Genomic DNA, 23,216 nt, shown 5'->3' with positions numbered 1-23,216 from the left:
CTCTCTCATTCTCTCTCTCTCTCTTTAATACAGATTATCTAATTGAGGTTAGAATCCGAGTTCCTGTCGTTCTTTCACCACAGCAATTATGCAACCTCAGCTCATTTTAAAGCCTGATTCTGGCCAAAACTGTTAGACTTATCATTTATTATTGCATTTCTGTGCAACGATAAGCTCGTGAGGATCATTCAACGCAAAGAGTGGTGGAGGCTCGATCCTCGTTCCTTTAATCACGAGACAATCTCGCGGTTCTCACTGCCACATGAAACTTAGGTTTGAAATAAGAGCCAGTTCTAGGCTTGATATTTCATCTAGTTACTTGAGTTGAGTTATCTTATGTCCGTATCGTGTTAGAATCTGTTCTAAACGCGTGTCATTGGAAGATTCGAGAGGTGCTAAATCCGCGTGGGTCATAGACCGCAAATAGTATGTCACATAATCGGATTTGGTCACATGAAGGGAAGGATAGCTTAAATATTTTGGATCAAGAGCCCTTCACGCCGACGGATATTCCTGAGCAATGTACATCTGAGTGACTTGGTGGCTGCCCGTCATGTGGGATAATTGCTGCCTTTGAATTTTCCACGAACGTGGCCAGGTGGGGGACTTTGAGAACATTTGCTTTTTACATAACATCAAGACGAGCAATATCTGTCGATTGACGAAAAATCCAAGAAAGCTGCGTCGAGGCAATAAGTGAATCATCTTAAACGGTCCTCCATGTTGGCCGGAAGTCTGAGATGGAATAAGGGACAGGCAATCCAAGATCACTAGTGATATATACTCAAGGCTCTCGGCAACTTATGTCTCATACAGAGTTTTTTCTGATTCTGCTATGGAGAAAGTACTGAATGTTCCTTAGTCTCACGAAGACTGTATATTGATGTCCAGTCCCTGGACTTGATACTGCCTATGTAATTTTTTGACTATCGCTTACAGAATGACTCTGGGATATATAATAAAACTATTTAACTAAACTGATTGCTAAGCACTAAGTATCTTGTATTAATTTTTTTGCACTACCTGGAGAACAATATTATTTGAGTTTTCTTAGAAATAAATGCAGTCTGCTATTGATTGTCCCGGGTCGGCGTAGGTAGTCAGGTAGCTGAAGTAAATATTGAAAAGACGTGAACCATGCACAACCCCTTGTGGTACGCCAGCCTGTCCTTATTTACTACTTCACTTTCTTCTGACACCGTCCACGTCAGTTTCTTAATGCTTATATTTATAATCCTATTTTCCCTATTTTAACTTAGGTTGGGTTAACTTAGGTTAAGTTGGGTTATATTAGGCTATAAAACGTATATTAAACTTAGAATTAAGTAAATTAAAAATAAAAGCCACATTGCGCCTTATGACGAGGTAGCCTAGAAAAAAAATGGACAACGCTCAAATTTATGCTTATATTATTCGTGGTGCGAGAATGCTCGAATACACTCACACTGAACGAGTGGCCTACAGACGCTGCTCCAGTAATTAAAAACTATCCTGAGAGACTGACCTGGAAGATGGTAGTACCTTGTTCTTCTGGAAAAGATGTCTTCCGACGCGACTCTTAAAACATGATGACCCACGCGGTGTTTAAAGAACCATGAGTGTGCCTGTGATTGGCTTCCGCCCCATTAAAACGAAATAACATATTTTGCCCATGTATTGTATACTTGAAGGCAGCCACTCGTACGTTAGTCTTCAAGGTAGTCACTCGTACGTTAGTCTTCAAGGTAGTCACTCGTATGTTATTCTTCAAGGTAGCCACTCGTACGTTAGTCTTCAAGGCAGTCACTCGTACGTTAGTCTTCAAGGAAGCCACTCGTACGTTAGTCTTCAAGGTAGTCACTCGTATGTTATTCAAGGTAGTCACTCGTGTGTTATTCTCCAAGGTAGTCATATGTTATTCTTAAGGATAGTCACTCAGATGTTATCCTTGAAGGTAGTCACTGATATGTTGTCCTTGAAGGCTGTCTCTCAAATGTTATTCTTGAAAATAGTCACTAATGTTATCATTAGAGGTATTCACTAATATGTTATCACTGCAGGTTGTAAAGTGGACCCAGAGATTCCTAGAGCTGTTTGCTGGTACATCTCACTGTCATGAAGGTGGTAGTTTCTACCCCTCCTCATCCTCCAACTAGTGGCCCATAACACCTTTCCAGTTGCAACGCACGGGCTGGCGTTGCTCTCCATCCTTCCTCAACTGGCGCAGGGAACAGTGGTGTTGGTCTCCATCCCTTCCAATCCTTGAACCAGCGGACTCTTAACGCCTTTCTTGGTTGAGTTTCAGGGTGTGTTGGTGGGCCACAACGTGACCTCCGGGGTGGTGGTCAGTGGGCTGAGTCTGGTGTTGCGACACCTGCGACGGGAACACTCCGGCTCCTACACCTGTGGTGCCGCTAACCCTGAGGGCTACAACACCAGCAATGCCGTCACTCTCTCAGTCAGGCGTGAGTTGTTTACCTCTACAAATCTCTCTCTCTCTCTCTCTCTCTCTCTCTCTCTCTCTCTCTCTCTCTCTCTCTCTCTCTCTCTCTCTCACCCTCTCTTCTTTTTACACATAGTTTGACAAGGTTAGGTTAAGGATCCCTAGCTTTATTGACAGCTATTTACAAGTTAAGGATTCCTAACTTTATTTACAAGCTAAGAGCTGTTACCTACATCAGCTCATTTGAAAGCATTTTATTGTTATGAAACATACAAGTAGGGAGCAGGATGAAGTTGGAGCCATCTGTGGGCCAGCATTTTCATTTGATCAACTTACTTTATCTCGTTGACAACATAATGCTGTACGAATGTGTTCCATACTCGAGTCATCCTGGGTGATAAATGATCTCAGATGAAGTGATGTTCTGGAGAAGGGTACAGCCAGAGTGAAGTTGCTGCTTTCTGCCCGTCTTGTGGTATAGAAGCTTGCTTAACGCTGTCCTCGAAATGGATCCAAGTGTGGCACTTTGACAATATTGGTTTTGTACATAGCAGTAAGGCCACCCACATCCCTCCTATGTTGAAGGCTCTGCTGAAATGACAGATCTATCCAGGATGGGTGCAGGCGAGGGATGAGACGTCTTGCTCTGTTCTCTACTCTGTCAAGCAGTCGCAGATGAGAAATGGGGCAGGCGAACCAAGAAAGTGGAGCATACTCAAGATGTGAGCGTACTTGTGCCTCATACAGAATCTTGCAACCCCTGCTATCAAGCAGATGCGAGATACGGCGAAGTGCTGTAAGCTTACTGGCTGCCTTGTTTGCTCTCTCTCTCTCTCTCTCTCTCTCTCTCTCTCTCTCTCTCTCTCTCTCTCTCTCTCTCTCTCTCTCTCTCTCTCTCTCTCTCTCTCTCTCTCTCTCTGTCTCTCCCTCTCTCTCTCTCTCCCTCTCTCTCTCTCTCTCGCCCTCTCTCTCTTATATAAAAATTATAAACACAAGTGTCTTGCACAAAGTGCTTTTCTTTCTGCTCCATCTCAACACCAAACAGAAACAACAGGAAATTTAATTAAAAATTGTATACGTATATTCTACATATATATGTCTTCATTTTTCGAGAGGTTTTACAACCTTAAACAGTGTGTTATTATTATTATTATTTATAAATATATATATATATATATATATATATATATATATATATATATATATATATATATATATATATATATATATATATATATATATGTATATATACATTCTCACAGACGTAGACAAATACAGAGAAAGACAGATAGAAATTATATATTTTTGGCTTGTTATTTCTTTTTAGTAGTATATTGTACTGCGTTACTCGTGTCTTTGAAGAAGTGGTTAATGAGGTAGAATAATGCAGTACACTGCAAGAGAAGAGGTCGACTCATAGAAAATGTAAACAGAAGAGTCAAGGAAGGTACAAAAGCTAAGGTAGTGGTAGTTGTGGTAGTAATGGTTGTGGTTGTGGCGGTGGTTGTGGTGATGGAGGTAGTATTGAAGGCTGTGGAAGATACCAGCTTAGCTATGTTGGATATTTTTTTCTTCTTCTTAACTGTCTTTCTTTGTTATCTTTTTCGCTAAAGGTTTTTAAGAGCCTCTTTCCACTATATTATGGTCTCATCTCTCAAGATAAAATTTGCATATTTCACGTGGCTTAGAGCTTATATTTTTTGTTCCCATCAAATTCCTCTGCTTTTGCAGACCAACAAGTGTGCCTTTTATTTACACACACACACACACACACACACACACACACACACACACACACACACACACACACACACACACACACACACACATCAGCGAAGAGGCGGGGCCAGGAGCTGTGACTCGACCCCTGCAACCACAAATAGGTGAGTACACACACACACACACACACACACACACACACACACACACACACACACACACACACACATACACTCGCGCAGTAGCGGGTGAGAGTGTTTACTCATAAATGGGTGAGTGAGTACACACTCGCGCGTGCAAGAGCACACATAAATCAAGATTATGCTTTGTATATACAGGACATGTTTTCGTGAGCTTCCCTCGTAGTTGTCAACTTGATATCCTCTTGTCTGTATACTTTTTTTTCAGTTTCACACCTGACTAACTCGAAGAACTCTATCTGCATATTAAAAAATGACAACCTTGACTGCAAAATTACATTGTTTGTCTTCAAGTCAAGAGTATATTCGTGTTCATGTTAATGATGCTGTTGAATTTTTGAGATGTAAATTCTCCAAAACTTATCCCAACTTTGTTGTATCTTTTCAAACTGTCTTAAGTCCTATTGAACTTTGTGTTTCCAAGACATATTTTTTCCTATGAAGATACTTTTTATAAGCAAGTTTATGGTATGGCCATGGGCTTCCCCTCTCCCCCATCTTCCCTCCCGTTTCGGCCAACATACTGTTTATATGCAAAATTTTAAGAGGAAACGTGTCTGTATTATAGTAGACTTTCATATTACGTGGCTTCACACCATTAATGTTATTATTCTTTCCTCATCTGTAATGCGAATCAGGTCTTAAATCAACTTGATTCCCTGAGTCATGCTATTACTTAAACTTCAATATGAAGAAAATACTCACTTACCTTTTCTGGACACCAAATAATAATAATAATAATAATAATAATAATAATAATAATAATAATAATAATAATAATAAGAATAAATTCACACAAAGAATTTCATTTCTGAGTTCTTAGATTTGACATAGGTGTCACTCGCAGGTTTTTAGATCAGATTAATAATGTTTTATTACACTTTCTCAAAATTACGCTACAAAATAGTTGATGAATGTTGATCATGTATCGGCTATAGGAAGCTTTGGGGAAGGTAAGGAGAGAGAAAAAACTAATTTGTGTCTCCTTATGTAGATAAGCTTCACTCTGTCAGCAAAGCTCTCTCCTCTAACAGTATTGACATACTCCTTCCGTGTTATGTAATAAATTTTAAACTGATGAGTTAAATGACATTAACCATAGACTGTTGGTAGTTAAGACACATAGGGAACATTTAGGCAACTTTATTCCGAAACGTTTCGCCTACACAGTAGGCTTCTTCAGTCGAGTACAGAAAGTAGGCAGGAGCAGTAGAGATGCGGAGACGATGTAATCAGTCGATCACCCTTAAAGTCGTAGATTTGAGGTTGTCAGTCCCTCAGCCTGGAGAAGTTCTGTTCCAAAGTCTGGAACTAACTGAAGATCAAGCGACAGTGTTGAGACTTAAATACTGTCGGAAAGAGAGGTGCAGAGTAGTAGTAGTGAGATTGTAGCCACTGAGAGGTCACGTCCCTCTCAGAACAAACGGTTCTCACCACCACCACCACCATCATCATCATCATCATCATCATCATCATCATCATCATCATCATCATCATCATCATCATCATCATCATCATCATCATCATCATCATCATCATCATCATCATCATCATCATCGTCATCATCATCATCATCATCATTTATCTGTAATTACTGATGACAATAAAAATGTGATATTCTGCCAGAAATGTTCAAGGTCACGGAATAAAGTTCATTAAGGTTAAGCAGTGCTCATTTTGCTTTAATCTGATTATCACGACTCAAGGCGCCGTGTGAGCACGAACACTTACCTGTTCATCCCAGGTGGCTCAGTGGTATCATAGCTGCCTGATGTTTTGCAAGACTCAGTTCTCACCCACCTGACTTTAGGGTTTAGAAGTTAATGACAAATTAAATAATTTATATGAATGACGGACAGATTACATACATGCATGCCACAAACACGTGTGTGTGTGTGTGTGTGTGTGTGTGTGCGTGCGCAGGCGCAGCATAACCACAGAGTATATCACACAAAAGAACTAATTTATACGAAACTCCGAAGCATTGTTAAAAAAAAAAATTGTCGCTGTCTCTCTCTCTCTAAAATTTCTGAACCACGTCTCAAGCTCAGAAAACTCCCTCATATCAGAAATGAAAAGTTAGCTGAGGTCGTAACTTTACGCCTCCATAAGGACTCAGAGAAAGTTGGTCTGACTCACGAAGAAGAACTCCACCACCGAATTGCTTTCCTCTTCTTACAATGACTGCTTTCACTTTTTAAGTTTTGGAAAGGGAGTCACTTGCTTACCGACCCCCAAGATGCTTTGTGTTTACAACTGATGTTGCGGTTATATATATATATATATATATATATATATATATATATATATATATATATATATATATATATACATATATGATAAATTAGACACATATGCAGCGCTTGGGTGTCTTTAATGAGGAAACGTTTCTCCACACAGTGGCTTCATCAGTCCATACAAAGAAGAATGGTGAAGAACAGGAGGAGTTTGAGGTAATCAGTCCTTGAAACTTGAGTCGATGTAATCAGTCCATCAATATTGAAAAGAATACAGCATATCTGTGGAGAAGTAGCTTATATACCGTAGGCAGGAGAGGTGCAGCAGTCGTAGGTGGTATCACATTTGTCCAATGTGGAAGAAGGTCATGTCCAAGGGTTAGGCAAGTGAGGAATTCCCTGTATTAAGATCCCAAGATGTTGCTGTGTCAGACAACAATGTAGATGAATGAACCCTTGGACATGACCTACTTCCATATTGGACAAATGTGATACCACCTACGCCTGCTGCACCTCTCCTGCCTACGGTATATAAGCTACTTCTCCACAGATATGCTGTATTCTTTTCAAGATTGATGGACTGATTACATCGACTCAAGTTTCAAGGACTGATTACCTCAAACTCCTCCTGTTCTTCACCATTCTTCTTTGTATGGACTGATGAAGCCATTGTGTGGCGAAACGTTTCCTCTTTAAAGACACCCAAGTGCTGTATACGTGTCTAATTTATCACATATATATGTATATATATATATATATATATATATATATATATATATATATATATATATATATATATATATATATATATATATATATATATATATATATATATATATGCAATAAGTTCGCAGTAAACAGGTGATTTTAAAATATGCAAAACAATCACTGTGAAAGAGCAGTGAAATTCCAAGCGCTTTCGTGACTACTCACATTGTCAAGGAACTATGAAAGTAACATCAAAGGAAGGCAATTAAAGGGCTTAGACCACACCTCACAGCCAACTCCCATAACAAAGAAACACCTGACGCGGGACAATACCGGACTCATAAGAAAAGAAGAACACTGCAGTAGGTCCGCTGGTCCAACTACACAGGTCCTCATATATATATATATATATATATATATATATATATATATATATATATATATATATATATATATATATATATATATATATATATATATATATATATATATATATATATATATATATATATATATATACGATTGATTTGTTATAATCATTGCCATAATTTTTAAAGAGGTGGACTGGTAAGCCAGCGGAAGGCCTCAGTCAGATGATCAAAAGCTCCAGCAGCGGGTCATCATATGACTAAGACTCGCGTCAGGAAACATTTGTCCTGTTTCCTGAAAAAATCTTGCCTAACTGAAACTAACCTTGTTGCTATTGATTTACATTTGAGGTTGCGGATGATGTCTTCCATTTCTACAGCTGATGTTGCAATTGTTGCTTTTGATTTTCAGTTAATGTTGCAGTTGTTGATGTTATTTACAGATGATGTTGCAATTGTTGTTTTTGATTTACAATTGATGTTACAATTGTTACTTCTGATTTACAGTTGAAGTTGCAGTTCTTGCTTTTGAACTACAGTTCATATCAATATGAGCTTGTTATCGTGTTGCACCAGGTCAGGATGAGCTCGTTATCTTCCTGCACACAGGGTGAACATTTACCTTGCTGCAGTAGGCCGGGGTAAGCTTATTATCTTGCTGCGCCACTCTAGGATGCTCCAGTTATCTTGCTACACCTGGCTAGGGTGAGCTTTTTATTTTGCTTCACCAGGCCAGGGTGAGCTCGTTATCTTTCTCCAAAAAACATTACGCCTTCTGATGCTGTCTACTTACTAAAGGCTTAGGAATGCAAGTATTCCTTATATCCATCAATATATATATATATATATATATATATATATATATATATATATATATATATATATATATATATATATATATATATATATATATATATATATATGTATATATATATATATATATATATATATATATATATATATATATATATATATATATATATATATATATATATATAGTGTGTGTGTGTGTGTGTGTGTGTGTGTGTGTATGTGTGTACTCACCTAGTTGTGATTTCAGGGGTCGATTCACAGCTCCTGTCCCCGCCTCTTCACTGGCCGCTACTCGGTCACTCTTCCTGCTCCATGAGCTTTATTATACCTCTTCTTAAGGCTATGTATGGATCCTGCCTCCACTACATCACTTCCCAGACTATTCCACTTCCTGACAACTCTGTGACTGAAGAAATACTTCCTAACATCCCTATGATTCATCTGAGTCTTCAACTTCGAACTGTGACCCCTTGTTGCTGTGTCCCATCTCTGAAACATCCTGTCTCTCTCCACATTGCCAATTCCTCTCAGTATTTTATATGTCCTCTAGTGTCGTCAGGTTGATTTCCCTTAACCTCTCCTCGTAGGGCATTCCCCTTAGCTCTGGAACTAGCCGTGTGTGTGTGTGTGTGTGTGTGTGTGTGTGTGTAGGTTAATAATACACCTGTGTTCCCTGGTGCTCTTAGATACACCTGTGTGTGCGGGTGAGAAGCGGGAGAGGACTCAGGGCGCCGCCCGTGGGTCGACAGCTGCTGTCAAGTGCACAGTAGAGGCGGAGCCAGCCCACGACCTCACCTGGACGTGGATCAGGAAGCGGGCGGATGGCACCGAGGAGGAGGTGCCTGGTGAGGACGTGAGGAGCGACGGCCTCACCTCCAGTGTCCTCCTCACGCCCAGTAACCCTGACGACTACGGGAGGTTCCTGTGTCGAGCCGCTAATGCCGTCGGGCGGCAACGGGCGGCCTGTGTGGTGAACCTGGTGCCCGCTGGACCGCCTGATACACCCACAAACTGTTCCGTGGCTCCTATAGACTCCGCCGCCCACGCTCCCACCCACACCGCCTCCCTCTCCATCACTTGCATAGAGGGCTTCGATGGAGGGCTTCCCCAACACTTCACACTGGAGACGTGGCAGGATGGCAGCCCCACCTCCAACATGACCAGGTGAGCAGGGAGTCACTTCACCTTATCCTTCACCTTTATTCTACTATTCAGCAGGGCGAAATCTATTTAGGGGCTTAGTTTCTGTGTTGCCAGTAAGCTGACGGAGGATCGAACCTCCACCTCTCCTTGCACCGAATGACCTACATCAGTTTAGCGCTTCTCATGAATATAATAGAATTTATTGTTCATCCCGTAAGAGGCAGCTCAACTTACTCCAGTTCTAAACAACAATTTACATATTACTTAGTCCTATGTGTCGGGGTACAAAATTTCCTATCTGTAATTACCCGACAAATACTCAGAATGAAAGTTTGTAATAGAAAGTCTTTTAATAATGTCACTCGTTCTTTAGAAAAAAATTAAAAATCCTCCAGAAAGTCTCCAGTTTGCAATCAGGCGTCCAGCTCTCACCATGCCCGTTATTAACCCTTGAGAATAAAACTCAATCTTTCTGAATTTCGAGAACGATATCGAATCCCCTCGTGATTAGACTGATCCTAAACAACTTCCGATAATTTCTGTGAGGCTCTCTGCACATGACAGCAGAAACTCGAGCCTCCTTGAGTGATATTGGATTCCAAATAGTTTTCTCTGATTTCTCTAGTATGACACACACAAAAGCGCTAAACTATTGAGACCTATTTCATTTTCATTGGATTAAATTGTATATATATAAATATATATATATATATATATATATATATATATATATATATATATATATATATATATATATATATATATATATATATATATTATACTTGAAGGTTATTCTGGGGATCAACGCCCCCGCTGCCCGGTCCATGACCAGGCCTCCCGATGGATCAAGGCCTGATCAAATAGGCTGTTACCGCTGGCCGCACGCAGTCCAACGTACGAGCCACAGCCCGGCTGATCCGGCACTGACTTTAGGTATCTGTCCAGCTCTCTCTTGAAGGCAGCCAGGGGTTTATTGGTTATTCCCTTAATGCTTGATGGGAGACTGTTGAACAGTCTTAGGCCCCTGACACTTATGGTGTTTTCTCTTAGTGTACCAATGGCGCCCCTACTTTTAATTGGGGGTATTTTGCATCGCCTGCCCAGTCTCTTACTTTCGTAGGGAGTGATTTCTGTGTGCAGATTCGGGACCATTCCTTCCAGGATTTTCCAAGTGTAGATTATGACATATATCTCTCTCCTGCGTTCCAACGAGTACAAGTCACACATGCAAATAAATTATTATTATTATAATAAAAAAAGAAGCGCTAAACCATAAGGGCTATACAGCGCTCATGCAAAGAGGTGATTTACGAAACTCTCACTGAGCACAGATGTTCGTAACGCAAATTTACTGTCGAAGAGTTAATTTCACGATAGAACCTCTTACAACATTCTGTCCTCAGGCTTAGCTGTCTTAGGTAACATTCTCATACTGTACGTGCTCACATTCTGCAGCTCACATTCCCAAGCTCACGCTTCCGCCTTCGTACATCCGCGTTCACTCACTCATACCTTTACACCCTCCTCCCCCCTCTGTGTTTACACTCGCGTTTATACACGCATTCATAATCCAGCGTTGACGTTCTCCCCCGTTTACATTTACGCTTTTATACTCTCACGTTCGCCCTCGTTCCCTCACATCCTCAGCCTCACACATCAGCGTTCTTACCCAGACGTTCAGTTTAAAGCGTTCACGTTCCCACGTTCACATTCTTCCGCTTTTACACAACGGTATTCACACTCCGGGGCTCACATTTGCAAGACTTTCAATAAATCCAGTTAAATCTCTTGCAACCTGCGAATGCTACTCAATCCCACTAAATCCGTGTATTACAATATAACACCAATAAATCCTAATGATAACATCACTAAATAAATCTAAGTTTACTGGGGTAAAAGAAAAGGCAGGTCACTAATTATTTTTAACTCATTTAAATTGCTATACAATCACTTAAAATAGTCTAAACACTTTTAAAACTTGGTAGCACAAATCTGTTATTAAAGTAATTATATTCTTTATTATTATTATTATTATTATTATTATTATTATTATTATTATTATTATTATTATTATTATTAAATCAATCACAGAACTTATGGAACTTATTTCAGCTGAGTCCTAAAAGCAGTTCTGAGTTTTGTTTTACAATCGTGTTAGTACGATTTCGTGGAATATAATCAAATTTGATTCGTGAAAGGGAAGGGTAGCTCCATTTCCTTAGATCAAGAGCTTTTCACCAGTATCACGGCACCCTCCTTGATGGAGCCACAACAGTAACACCATGAGGCTATAGCCCCCAACCACTAATGCTATTCTCTCCTGTTAACAGTATGTTCCCGGAGTGGGTGGTGAGCGGCTTGAAGGCCGGGGTGGGAGTGACGTTAAGGGTGGCCGCCCACAATGCCCGCGGCAGGAGCGACGTCATACGCCTGGAGGTGCACACAGCTAGTGCCCAACACCACGCTGCTCCAGGTAGTGGTCAGAGTTCCTGCCCTCATATCAGCACTGCCTGTTTGTATTTTAGTGTAGTGATGTTAGTGTTTACTGCAGCAATGTTTGTTTTTTGCTGTGGTGGTTTTTGCTGTGGTGATTGTCAGTATTTGTTGTAGCGATGTTAGTGGTTGTTGTAGCAGTTATTAGTGATTGTTGTAGTAATGTTAATGTTTCTTTCAATATATATAGATATATATATATATATATATATATATATATATATATATATATATATATATATATATATATATATATATATATAAGGAATTCGCAAGAGCAGGCGAAATATACACAAACACTGATCTCTGGCTGAAGGAGACTCGAACCTACGAACCTTGGCACAAGGTACGCAGTGCTTTACCAATCTACCCACACTGGACAATACCTTGACGTGCAACTTGCGTTACACGTTGATCCAAGGCAGCCAGCTTTCAGGGAGAAGGCTTACAGCTTTTCATCTCATCCCCTGCATGCATCAGCCTTACTAGAGATTTTAACAATGCAAGGAATTCGCAAGAGCAGGCGAAATATACACAAACACTCCCTTCTCCCTGAAAGCTGGCTGCCTTGGATCGTAGATCCGTGTGTGACTTGAAAAAGCCCACTGTGTGGGTGAAACGTTGTTAATAAAGGATCACATTATACTGCATTTGTGTTTATATTTCCATTGTGTCGGTATTTTATACCATTTATTTCCACTAGGATAACTAGTAATAGGCAAAATGAGGTGGATATTTTACAGCTCTATACAGTTATTTTGCAGCTCTATACATCACTAGTGAGGCCTCATTTAGATTATGCTGCTCAGTTTTGGTCCCCTTACTACAGAATGGATATAGACTCATTAGAGAACATACAGAGAAGAATGACTAAAATGATTTACTGTGTAAGGAACCTCCCGTATGAAGATAGACTTAAAGCCTTAAATCTCCACTCTCTGGAGAGGCGTAGAATAAGGGGAGATATCATTGAAGTGTATAAGTGGATGACGGGCATAAACAAGGGAGACATTAATAAAGTACTGAGGGTGTCGAACCAGGTAAGAACCAGGAATAATGGATTTAAGTTGGATAAATTTAGATTTAGAAAGGACATATGTAAGTACTGGTTTTCTAACAGAGTTGTAGATGCGTGGAACAGTCTTCCCAGTGGGGTGATAGAGGCTAGGACTTTGGGTAGCTTTAAGAGGAGACTGGACAAATATATGAGTGGGAGGGGCTGGGTTTGATTGGTGTCAAGGGGTACGGGAGTTATTTCTTGAGTAGCTTTAGGTAGATGTCGTTTTGATAAGGACCTGCCTCGTATGGGCCAGTAGGCCTTCTGCAGTGTTCCTACATTCTTATGTTCTTATGTTCTTAAGGTTCGTAGGTTCGAGTCTCCTTCAGCCAGAGATCAGTGTTTGTGTATATTTCGCCTGCTCTTGCGAATTCCTTGCATTGTTAAAATCTCTAGTAAGGCTGATGCATGCAGGGGATGAGATGAAAAGCTGTAAGCCTTCTCCCTGAAAGCTGGCTGCCTTGGACCAACGTGTAACGCAAGTTGCACGCCGAGGTATTGTCCAGCGTGGGTAGATCGGTAAAGCACTGCGTACCTTGTGCCAAGGTTCGTAGGTTCGAGTCTCCTTCAGCCAGAGATCAGTGTTTATATATATATATATATATATATATATATATATATATATATTTGGTCAGGGAGTTATAACATCCTTTAGGAGTGAAGAAGAGCAAAATGTGAGTGTGGGAGAGGTGCGTGAGGCATTACGTAGAATGAAAGGGGGTAAAGCAACTGAAACTGACGGAATCATGACAGAAATGTTAAAAGCAGGGGGGGGAAATAGCGTAGGTTTGGCTGGTATTTTTGTTTAACAAATGTACGAAAGAAGGAAGAAACCTAGGGGTTGGAAAAGATAGTGTATATTTCCTTTATGTAAAGGGAAGCGGGACAAAAGATATTGTAAAAATTATAGGTGAATAAGTTTACTGAGTATACCAGGTAAACTGTATGGTAGGGTTATTATTGAAAGAATTAGAGATAAGACAGAGAGCAGGATTGCAGATGAACAAGGAGGCTTTAGAATGAGTAGGGGATGTGTAGATCAAGTGTTTACATTGAAGCGTACATGTGAACAGTATTTAGATAAAGGTAGGGAAGTTTTCATTGCATTTATAGATTTAGAAAAGGCGGATGATAAAGTGGATAGGGGATCATTGTGGCAGGAGTTGCAAGTGTATGGAATAGGTAGTAAGTTACTAAATGCTGTAGAGAGTTTTTATGAGGATAGTGAGGCTCAGCTTAGGGTGTGTAGGAGAGAGGGAGACTACTCCCTGGTAAAAGTAGATCTTAGACAGAGATGTGTGATGTCACCATGGTTTTTATAACATTTTTATAGATTGGGCTGTAAAGAAGTAAATGCTAGGTTGTTGGGGAGAGGGGTGGGATTCAATTATGGGGAACCAAATACAAAATGGGAGTTGACACAGTTACTTTTTGCTGATGATACTGTTCTTTTGGGGGATTCTAAAGAAAAGTTTCAAAGGTTAATGGACGAGTTTGGGAGGGTGTGTAAAGGTAGAACATAGATAAGAGTAAAGTAATGATGATATCAAACGATATAGATAAAGAATTATTGGATATCACATTGGAGAGAGGGAGTATAGAAGAATTGAAAGTTTTCAGATATTTGGGAGTTGACTTGTTAGCGGATGGGTTTATGAAGGATGAGGTTAACCATAGAACTGATGAAAAAAAGGTGAGTAGTGTGTTGAGGTATCTGTGGAGGCAAAAAACGTTATCCAGGAGGCTGGAGGCAGTAGAGATGTCTATGGGCAATGTGTGGTGTAAATATGCAGAGAATTCGAAGTGTGAAAATTAGGATGAGGTGTGGAGTTACTAAAAGTATTAGTCAGAGGGCTGGAGAGGGGCTGATGATATGGTTTAGTCATTTAGAGAGAATGTAACAAAATAGAATGACTTGGAAAGCGTATAAATCTGTAGGGTAAGGAACGCGTAGTAGGGGTCTTCCCCGAGAAGGTTGAAGGGAGGGGCTTGAACTTCCAGCATATCAGACATATCAGACATAGAGATATACACCACAGCACCGTACCATCCTTTGCGGATAATACTAGGATCTGCATGAGGCTGTCATCTGCTGAGGACGCGGTTAACCTCCAAGAAGATATAAACAAAGTTTTCCAGTGGGCAACGGAAAACAATATGATGTTCAATGAGGACAAATTCCAACTACTCCGTTATGGAAAACTGGAGGAGATAATAACTAGAACAGAGTATACTACAAACTCTGGCCATACAATAGAGCGGAAAAATATTGTAAGGGACCTGGGAGTAGTAATGTCTGAGGATCTCACTTTCAAGGCTCACAACAGTGCCACGATCACAAGCGCAAAGAAAATGATAGGATGGATAATGAGAACGTTCAAAACGAGAGATGCCAAGCCAATGATGATCCTTTTCAAATCACTTGTTCTCTCTAGGCTGGAATACTGCTGTACACTAACATCTCCATTCAAAGCAGGTGAAATTGCAGATCTAGAGAGTGTACAGAGATCCTTTACTGCACGTATAAGTTCTGTCAAGCACCTTAACGCTTGGAAGCACTTGACTTCTACTCGTTGAAACGCAGAAGAGAGATATATATCATAATCTACTCATGGAAAATCCTGGAAGGAATGGTCCCGAATCTGCACACAGAAATCACTCCCCACGAAAGTAAAAGACTGGGCAGGCGATGCAAAATACCCCCAATTAAAAGTAGGGGAGCCATTGGTACACTAAGTGAAAACACCATAAGTGTCCGGGGCCCAAGACTGTTCAACAGTCTCCCATCAAGCATTAGGGGAATTACCAATAAACCCCTGGCTGCCTTCAAGAGAGAGCTGGACAGATACCTAAAGTCAGTGCCGGATCAGCCGGACTGTGGCTCGTACGTTGGACTGCGTGCGGCCAGCAGTAACAGCCTGGTTGATCAGGCCCTGATCCACCGGGAGGCCTGGTCACGGCACGGGCCGCGGGGGCGTTGATCCCCGGAATAACCTCCAGGTATCCAGGTAAGCGTGCGTGAGCGTGTTAGATAGGAGTGAATGGAGCCGAATGGTTTTGGGGACCTGACGAGCTGTTGGAATGTGAGCAGGGAAATATATTGTATAGGGATTCGGGGAAACCGGTTAGCCGGACTTGAGTCCTGGAAATGGGAAGTACAATGCCTGCGCTTTAATAGAAGGGGTTGGGATATTGGCACTTTGGAGGGACGGTGAAAGTGTTGAATGATGATGAAAGTTTTTTTTCTTTCTTTATCGGTCACCCTGCCTTGGTGGGAAACGGCTGACGTGTTTTATATATATATATATATATTATATATATATATATATATATATATATATATATATATATATATATATATATATATATATATATATATATATATATATATAATGGTATATCGTTATTATAATATTCGTTATGCAGTATATGTTTACATTAATTCAAACTCATATTTACAATACATTTATCAGACTCGGAATGGGGGCTGTTGGGCGTGCCACCCCTGCTGGGAGTCCTGGTGGGCGTGGGTGGCATGTTGCTGATCCTGCTGGTGACGGGCGTGGTCATAGCCAAATACACCTGGCGCTCCCAGCCGCCCACGCACGTGCATACACTCGTCATGACACCCACCACGTCAAACCCCGATGCCGACACCTACGATCCTGACGTCGTCTCGGCCCTCCGTCGCCCCGCCGATAATCTGGACGTCCTTCCCCCGGCCAGTTACGCTCACAAGGCCGCGTCAGCGAAGTCGCACGCACACAGGCAGGCTGTGGTACGCACTCACGCCCAGGGGCAGGGCGGGGCACGCACACACGCCCAGAGCGTGACTAAGGCATATATTAACAGACGAGGCAACGGGAACCGGTCGCTCACAAGGGGGTTCTGTCTCCACAGACAGGTTAGACCCAACACCTGCCTTCCCGGCGGAGAGTTTATGAAAATTTGGACTCAACTATAACCAGGAACTATACAGATGATAGCTAATAATAATTACAATAAGAATGGCTAATTTCACTTCAAATAAGAATGATAATACTGAAGAGTTTGTGATGATGAACTTAATGATATCAATAATCTACGGGGGTATGATAATAATAAGTGCAATAAAAATAGTTACTTACACTAAAAATTAATAATGATGATATTAATTATATTTATGATAATGATGATAATTAATAAAAGCATAATGATAATTTTCATTTATGTCTAAAATAATATTACTGTTGCTGTTTTTACCTCAAACAATAATAATTGTGATAATTTTATCATTAATATGGATTAGTGTTCCTTATGATATTCTAATACTCGTGTATTAATCCCCCACAGGACAGTCCCTACCATGACTCTGACAGCGAAGAATCTGAGGACTCAGACTCAGATTCTACCTTCACCGACCTGACGGCCGCAGGGCGAGCAGCTGCCTCACTACCACCTGCGGTTATGTGCAGCAACTCCCTCCCGCGCAGAGCCAAGACAGAGTTTCACCAGTTAACGTCCTCCCCGCTGGACCTGCAGCTACATTCATGCCAGAGATCACAGTTGGTAGCTGCCTCCAATGGCATCATACAGAGAGTTCCTTGCTTCTCGAGGAATCCTCGACGACCGCTGACAGAATCCTCAGAGAAGCTGCGCCACATAACGTCCTCCGCCGAAGAACTTCATCCCCTCATTTTCTCCGGAGATTTCCGCCAGTTACTGTCCTCTGGGGATCTGCGGCACTTATCGTTTTCCGGCACGGAGCTGAGAATGATGAATTCCACGGGAACGTGGCCGCCTCTCAGCTCTTCTTCCGGGGAGATGAGACTTCCTTTGTCATCCTCTGCAACGATGCAGTCACTGGCCACTGAGGAACTGCGGATTCTACCTTCATCGTCATCATCCTCTCCCTGGGACACACAGACGATGTCATCTTTTAACCAGATGCTGCCTTGTCGTCAGCAGTTACCATCGCTGCCGCCGTGTTCAGGGGTGCAGTCACAAACCTGTCACGAAGAGCAACAGCATCACCTGTCTTGTGAAGCGCTATTTTCACAATTGTCTCAAGAGAAGATTCTACCTCAAAAATTGCATGAAGAGGTGCAACTCAGAACTCCTGGGTCAGATCTGCAATCACGATCCTTTTATTCAAAGCATGAACAGCACTCGACGTTCTTAGATCCGCAGACAAATCCTTGCAACACAGAGTCTCAGCCACACCCACGGTACTCAGAGCTTCAGAAACCTCCGTTGTTTCCACAGACTCTACCAGCAACGTCTTCTTCAGAGTTCTGCACATTGCCGATTTGCTCAGAGCACCAGACGGCGATGTCATTTATAAAGCCTCAGCCACAACCATCATGTCTAAAGCAAAAATCATTGCCGCCATCTCTCTCTTACCAGGAGATCGAACCCACAATGTCACTTCTAGAACTGCAACCTCCTACACCCAAAGAAGAGTTACAACCGTTGCTGCCTCTGGTAGAACTCCAGCCACCTCCCTCCTTCAGAAGCCCACCAACACCCAGAGAATTCTGTACTGCTCTTATCACCGATTCTTGCAACCTAACTCCAGAGCTTCACGCGGGAGGGATGCCGTCATGCTCTTCAGTGACCTGCTATTCTCCTGCCTCGAATAAAACGGTAACATCAGTCACTGCTCCTAATGATGCACAGTCACTGGAACACCCTTCTGAGTCGGAAACTTCAATTTCTTCTAATAAGAGTCAACACTCATTACCTAAATTCTCATCGATGCAAAAGCTCGTCAGATTTTCTGAAGAAAAGTCCACATTTTCTGAAGGGAATCATCCGTATCCCTGTAAAAATGATAAACTAGGTTTCACGAAAAATGTACCAGTTTCGAATTTGAGACCATTTACTGACATATTAATGAAACCAGTTAATTCTTCCCATTCCATCCAAGATGCCCAAACACCGCATAAATCTATAACTAACCAAAAAGCTAACTTTCACTCATCTAAAGCATCGAAGAGTATTGGAAAACAAGTATCGTTTAGCGACGATGAAAACCTCCAAGAACCTGTTGCAGTTAGAGTTTCAGCAAAATCTGGAGTGGAAAGAGGTGAAAAACGATGCGCTCAATTGTTTTCCAGTATTGACTCTTCACTTCCAGCCCAGACGAAACCACAACCACCAGAGACAGCATTTATAAAGGAAGCATCCTGTTCTCCAAGAAGAAGCATAGAAGTAAACAATTCTCCAAAGCAAACAACCGACTTACAACGTTTTCCAAAAGCTTCTGTGGCCTCTAGACTAGCATCAGGGACACTTGAAAAGCAAAAAAGCCACCAAGAAGTCAATACTCTGCCATCTTGGGGATCACCGATAACTACGGAAGGATCTCGTTTATTACACAGGCCAGTTGATCCTCTTGGAAATACGCAAGGCGGAGTTAAACAGAACTTTTCGGAACGCAGTGTAGGGTCACTCAAGCCAGAAGCTGTTATTAACAGTCCTAGGGTATTATTGAAACCAGCAGTTCTTGCCAAAGAACATCAAGCTCCTCGATTACAGTAAATATGTTCTTGAGATTTTAGAGAAACCTTGTGTGCCTGCCAGAACAGGAAGAGTACAGTGTCAATGACATGCTTTGTAGGTGGAAAGTGTGAGGGATTATCCCCTAGTACTAACGCCGACTTCCTGCATTCCATAAGTCATCGACTTTCGAGCCTTCTGGACGTCAAGCGTCATTGTGCGAAACAAGGCTCACGCACTCTCTTTCCTGTGGTTTGTGATTTTGGTGAACTGAGCCGAGTTTTCCAAGTTTTTGCTGGTGCTTATCATGGTCCATATCCAGAGAGTCCGAGCCACGGTGCCTGGTTTTTTGGATAGCATGGGAGAATCGCCAAACTGACAGCTAGTGCTCATGCTACTAGTGTGCTACTCCCAAAGAATCTCATATTTTGAGGATATATTTTCGTTTTCCTATTTAGACAATACTGTATAAAGTAAATGCCTAAATATTTAATGAACTACAATATGACTTTTTATAACAAATAACCATTAGGATAATATATCAGCGATTTACTATTTTACAAACGTGAGTACATACACACATACACAATATATATATATATATATATATAATTTATAATTTTGAGAGCGACATTACTCTCAGCTTATTAAGGTTATTCAACATCAGAGTCACGAACATTGTTCTTCATTAAAGTCATTCGTGTCTGAGCTGTAAACTTTCATTTCCAGTGTTAAAGAGTAAAGAAAAACACATCACACAACGGTGAGTTGGAGTTCATACTTGATAAAGAAAAAATGCTTCAGGACACGTCCCACTGCAGGTCGTAAAGTGGCCCTGAAGCCGTCAAGTGGCACTACAAGCCGTAAAGTGGCATTAAGCCTATTAAGCAAATAGCTTTATGAAATATGTAATATTAATTAGATTTACCACTTTTTTGTGAATATGATGATGTAAATAACGACACTAGTGGAGGTGTCGCAGTTCTGTGCTCATGGTGGTTCATTAGTCACTGCCAAAACTGAATAAAAATGAGAAATGTTTCAGTCAAATACAAGTCAATGGCGCGGTTAACCTACTTACAGGAGGAAGTTACTATATGATTAGGGGTAAGCGCTAAACTCATTACGGTCAGACAAGGCCTGGGACATGCGAAGTAACCAGGCTTAATCTACGAAACGGAAAGACAGTTCCAGTGCCTTAGACCAGGAGCGGTTAACAAGGTATTAAGGCACCTACCTTGAAGAATCTAAGGAAAAATACCGAATATACGAGTTCGCCCTCAAACACAAAAGAAAATGGTATTGATGACTTTGTAAACATCTGCACTGAGACAATTCAGCATAGAATGTTTCTCATTTGGCTTTCCCCAACATCACAACATTTCGCTCGCTAAGTAAAGAACATGCAACAATATATATATGTCGTGCCGAATATGTAAAACTCGTCAATTAGCAAGAACTCATTTAAAATTAAGTCCTTTCTAAAATTTTCTCTTATACGTTTAAAGATATATTTTTTTCATTAATGATAATGTAAAACATTTTAATTTTGCACCAAAAGAATCTGAGAAAACTTACCTAACCTTATTATAACAAGAGCAATTTATTTTCGCCTAACCTAACTAAATATATTTTAGATTTGTTTACAATAATTTAATACTAAACAAACACAGTGAAATATATTTTTTTCGTTAGGTACAGGATGATTTTGGCGAAATTATTGCATACACAAATTTTCACTTGTCCTATATGGCAAGATGAGCGTTGCTATTTAAGCCAAGATGGCAAGTTCTGCCTATTCGGCACGACATATATATATATATATATATATATATATATATATATATATATATATATATATATATATATATATATATATATATATATTATTATTATTATTATTATCACACTGGCCGATTCCCACCAAGGCAGGGTGGCCCGAAAAAGAAAAACTTTCACCATCATTCACTCCATCACTGTCTTGCCAGAAGGGTGCTTTACACTACAGTTTTTAAACTGCAACATTAACACCCCTCCTTCAGAGTGCAGGCACTGTACTTCCCATCTCTAGGACTCAAGTCCGGCCTGCCGGTTTCCCTGAACCCCTTCATAAATGTTACTTTGCTCACACTCCAACAGCACGTCAAGTATTAAAAACCATTCGTCTCCATTCACTCCTATCAAACACGCTCACGCATGCCTGCTGGAAGTCCAAGCCCCTCGCACACAAAACCTCCTTTACCCCCTCCTTCCAACCTTTCCTAGGCCGACCCCTACCCCGCCTTCCTTCCACTACAGACTGATACACTCTTGAAGTCATTCTGTTTCGCTCCATTCTCTCTACATGTCCGAACCACCTCAACAACCCTTCCTCAGCCCTCTGGACAATAGTTTTGGTAATCCCGCACCTCCTCCTAACTTCCAAACTACGAATTCTCTGCATTATATTCACACCACACATTGCCCTCAGACATGACATCTCCACTGCCTCCAGCCTTCTCCTCGCTGCAACATTCATCACCCATGCTTCACACCCATATAAGAGCGTTGGTAAAACTATACTCTCATACATTCCCCTATTTGCCTCCAAGGACAAAGTTCTTTGTCTCCACAGACTCCTAAGTGCACCACTCACCCTTTTCCCCTCATCAATTCTATGATTCACTTCATCTTTCATAGACCCATCCGCTGACACGTCCACTCCCAAATATCTAAATACATTCACCTCCTCCATACTCTCTCCCTCCAATCTCATATCCAATCTTTCATCACCGAATCTTTTTGTTATCCTCATAACCTTACTCTTTCCTGTATTCATCTTTAATTTTCTTCTTTTGCACACCCTACCAAATTCATCCACCAATCTCTGCAACTTCTCTTCAGAATCTCCCAAGAGCACAGTGTCATCAGCAAAGAGCAACTGTGACAACTCCCACTTTATGTGTGATTCTTTATCTTTTAATTCCACGCCTCTTGCCAAGACCCTCGCATTTACTTCTCTTACAACCCCATCTATAAATATATTAAACAACCACGGTGACATCACACATCCTTGTCTAAGGCCTACTTTTACTGGGAAATAATTTCCCTCTTTCCTACATACTCTAACTTGAGCCTCACTATCCTTGTAAAAACTCTTCACTGCTTTCAGTAACCTACCTCCTACACCATACACCTGCAACATCTGCCACATTGCCCCCCTATCCACCGTGTCATACGCCTTTTCCAAATCCATAAATGCCACAAAGACCTCTTTAGCCTTATCTAAATACTGTTCAGTTATATATGTTTCACTGTAAACACCTGGTCCACACACACCCTACCTTTCCTAAAGCCTCCTTGTTCATCTGCTATCCTATTCTCCGTCTTTCTCTTAATTCTTTCAATAATAACTCTACCATACACTTTACCAGGTATACTCAACAGACTTATCCCCCTATAATTTTTGCACTCTCTTTTATTTCCTTTGCCTTTATACAAAGGAACTATGAATGCTCTCTGCCAATCCCTAGGTACCTCACCCTCTTCCATACATTTATTAAATAATTGCACCAACCACTCCAAAACTATATCCCC

The 23,216-nt window shown here is 41.0% G+C and overlaps 1 protein-coding gene across 1 annotated transcript in view; it reads left to right on the top strand.

Annotated features, from left to right (window-relative positions):
- The window catches only part of LOC128687391 (uncharacterized), a 300,674-nt gene extending 280,288 nt beyond the window's left edge, over positions 1–20,386 (top strand). Inside the window, exons 9-13 of the mRNA XM_053774850.2 lie at positions 2,285–2,444; positions 9,154–9,631; positions 11,941–12,083; positions 16,634–17,064; positions 17,493–20,386. Coding sequence (XP_053630825.2) covers positions 2,285–2,444; positions 9,154–9,631; positions 11,941–12,083; positions 16,634–17,064; positions 17,493–19,682 — 3,402 coding nt within the window. The 3' untranslated portion in view covers positions 19,683–20,386. The remainder of the gene's footprint in view (positions 1–2,284; positions 2,445–9,153; positions 9,632–11,940; positions 12,084–16,633; positions 17,065–17,492) is intronic.
- Positions 20,387–23,216: the final 2,830 nt, after the last annotated feature.

Source organism: Cherax quadricarinatus, chromosome 40, assembly GCF_038502225.1.
Source record: "Cherax quadricarinatus isolate ZL_2023a chromosome 40, ASM3850222v1, whole genome shotgun sequence".
Classification (NCBI taxonomy): Eukaryota; Metazoa; Arthropoda; class Malacostraca; order Decapoda; family Parastacidae; genus Cherax; species Cherax quadricarinatus.
This window is presented reverse-complemented; position numbering and strand designations above follow the sequence as displayed.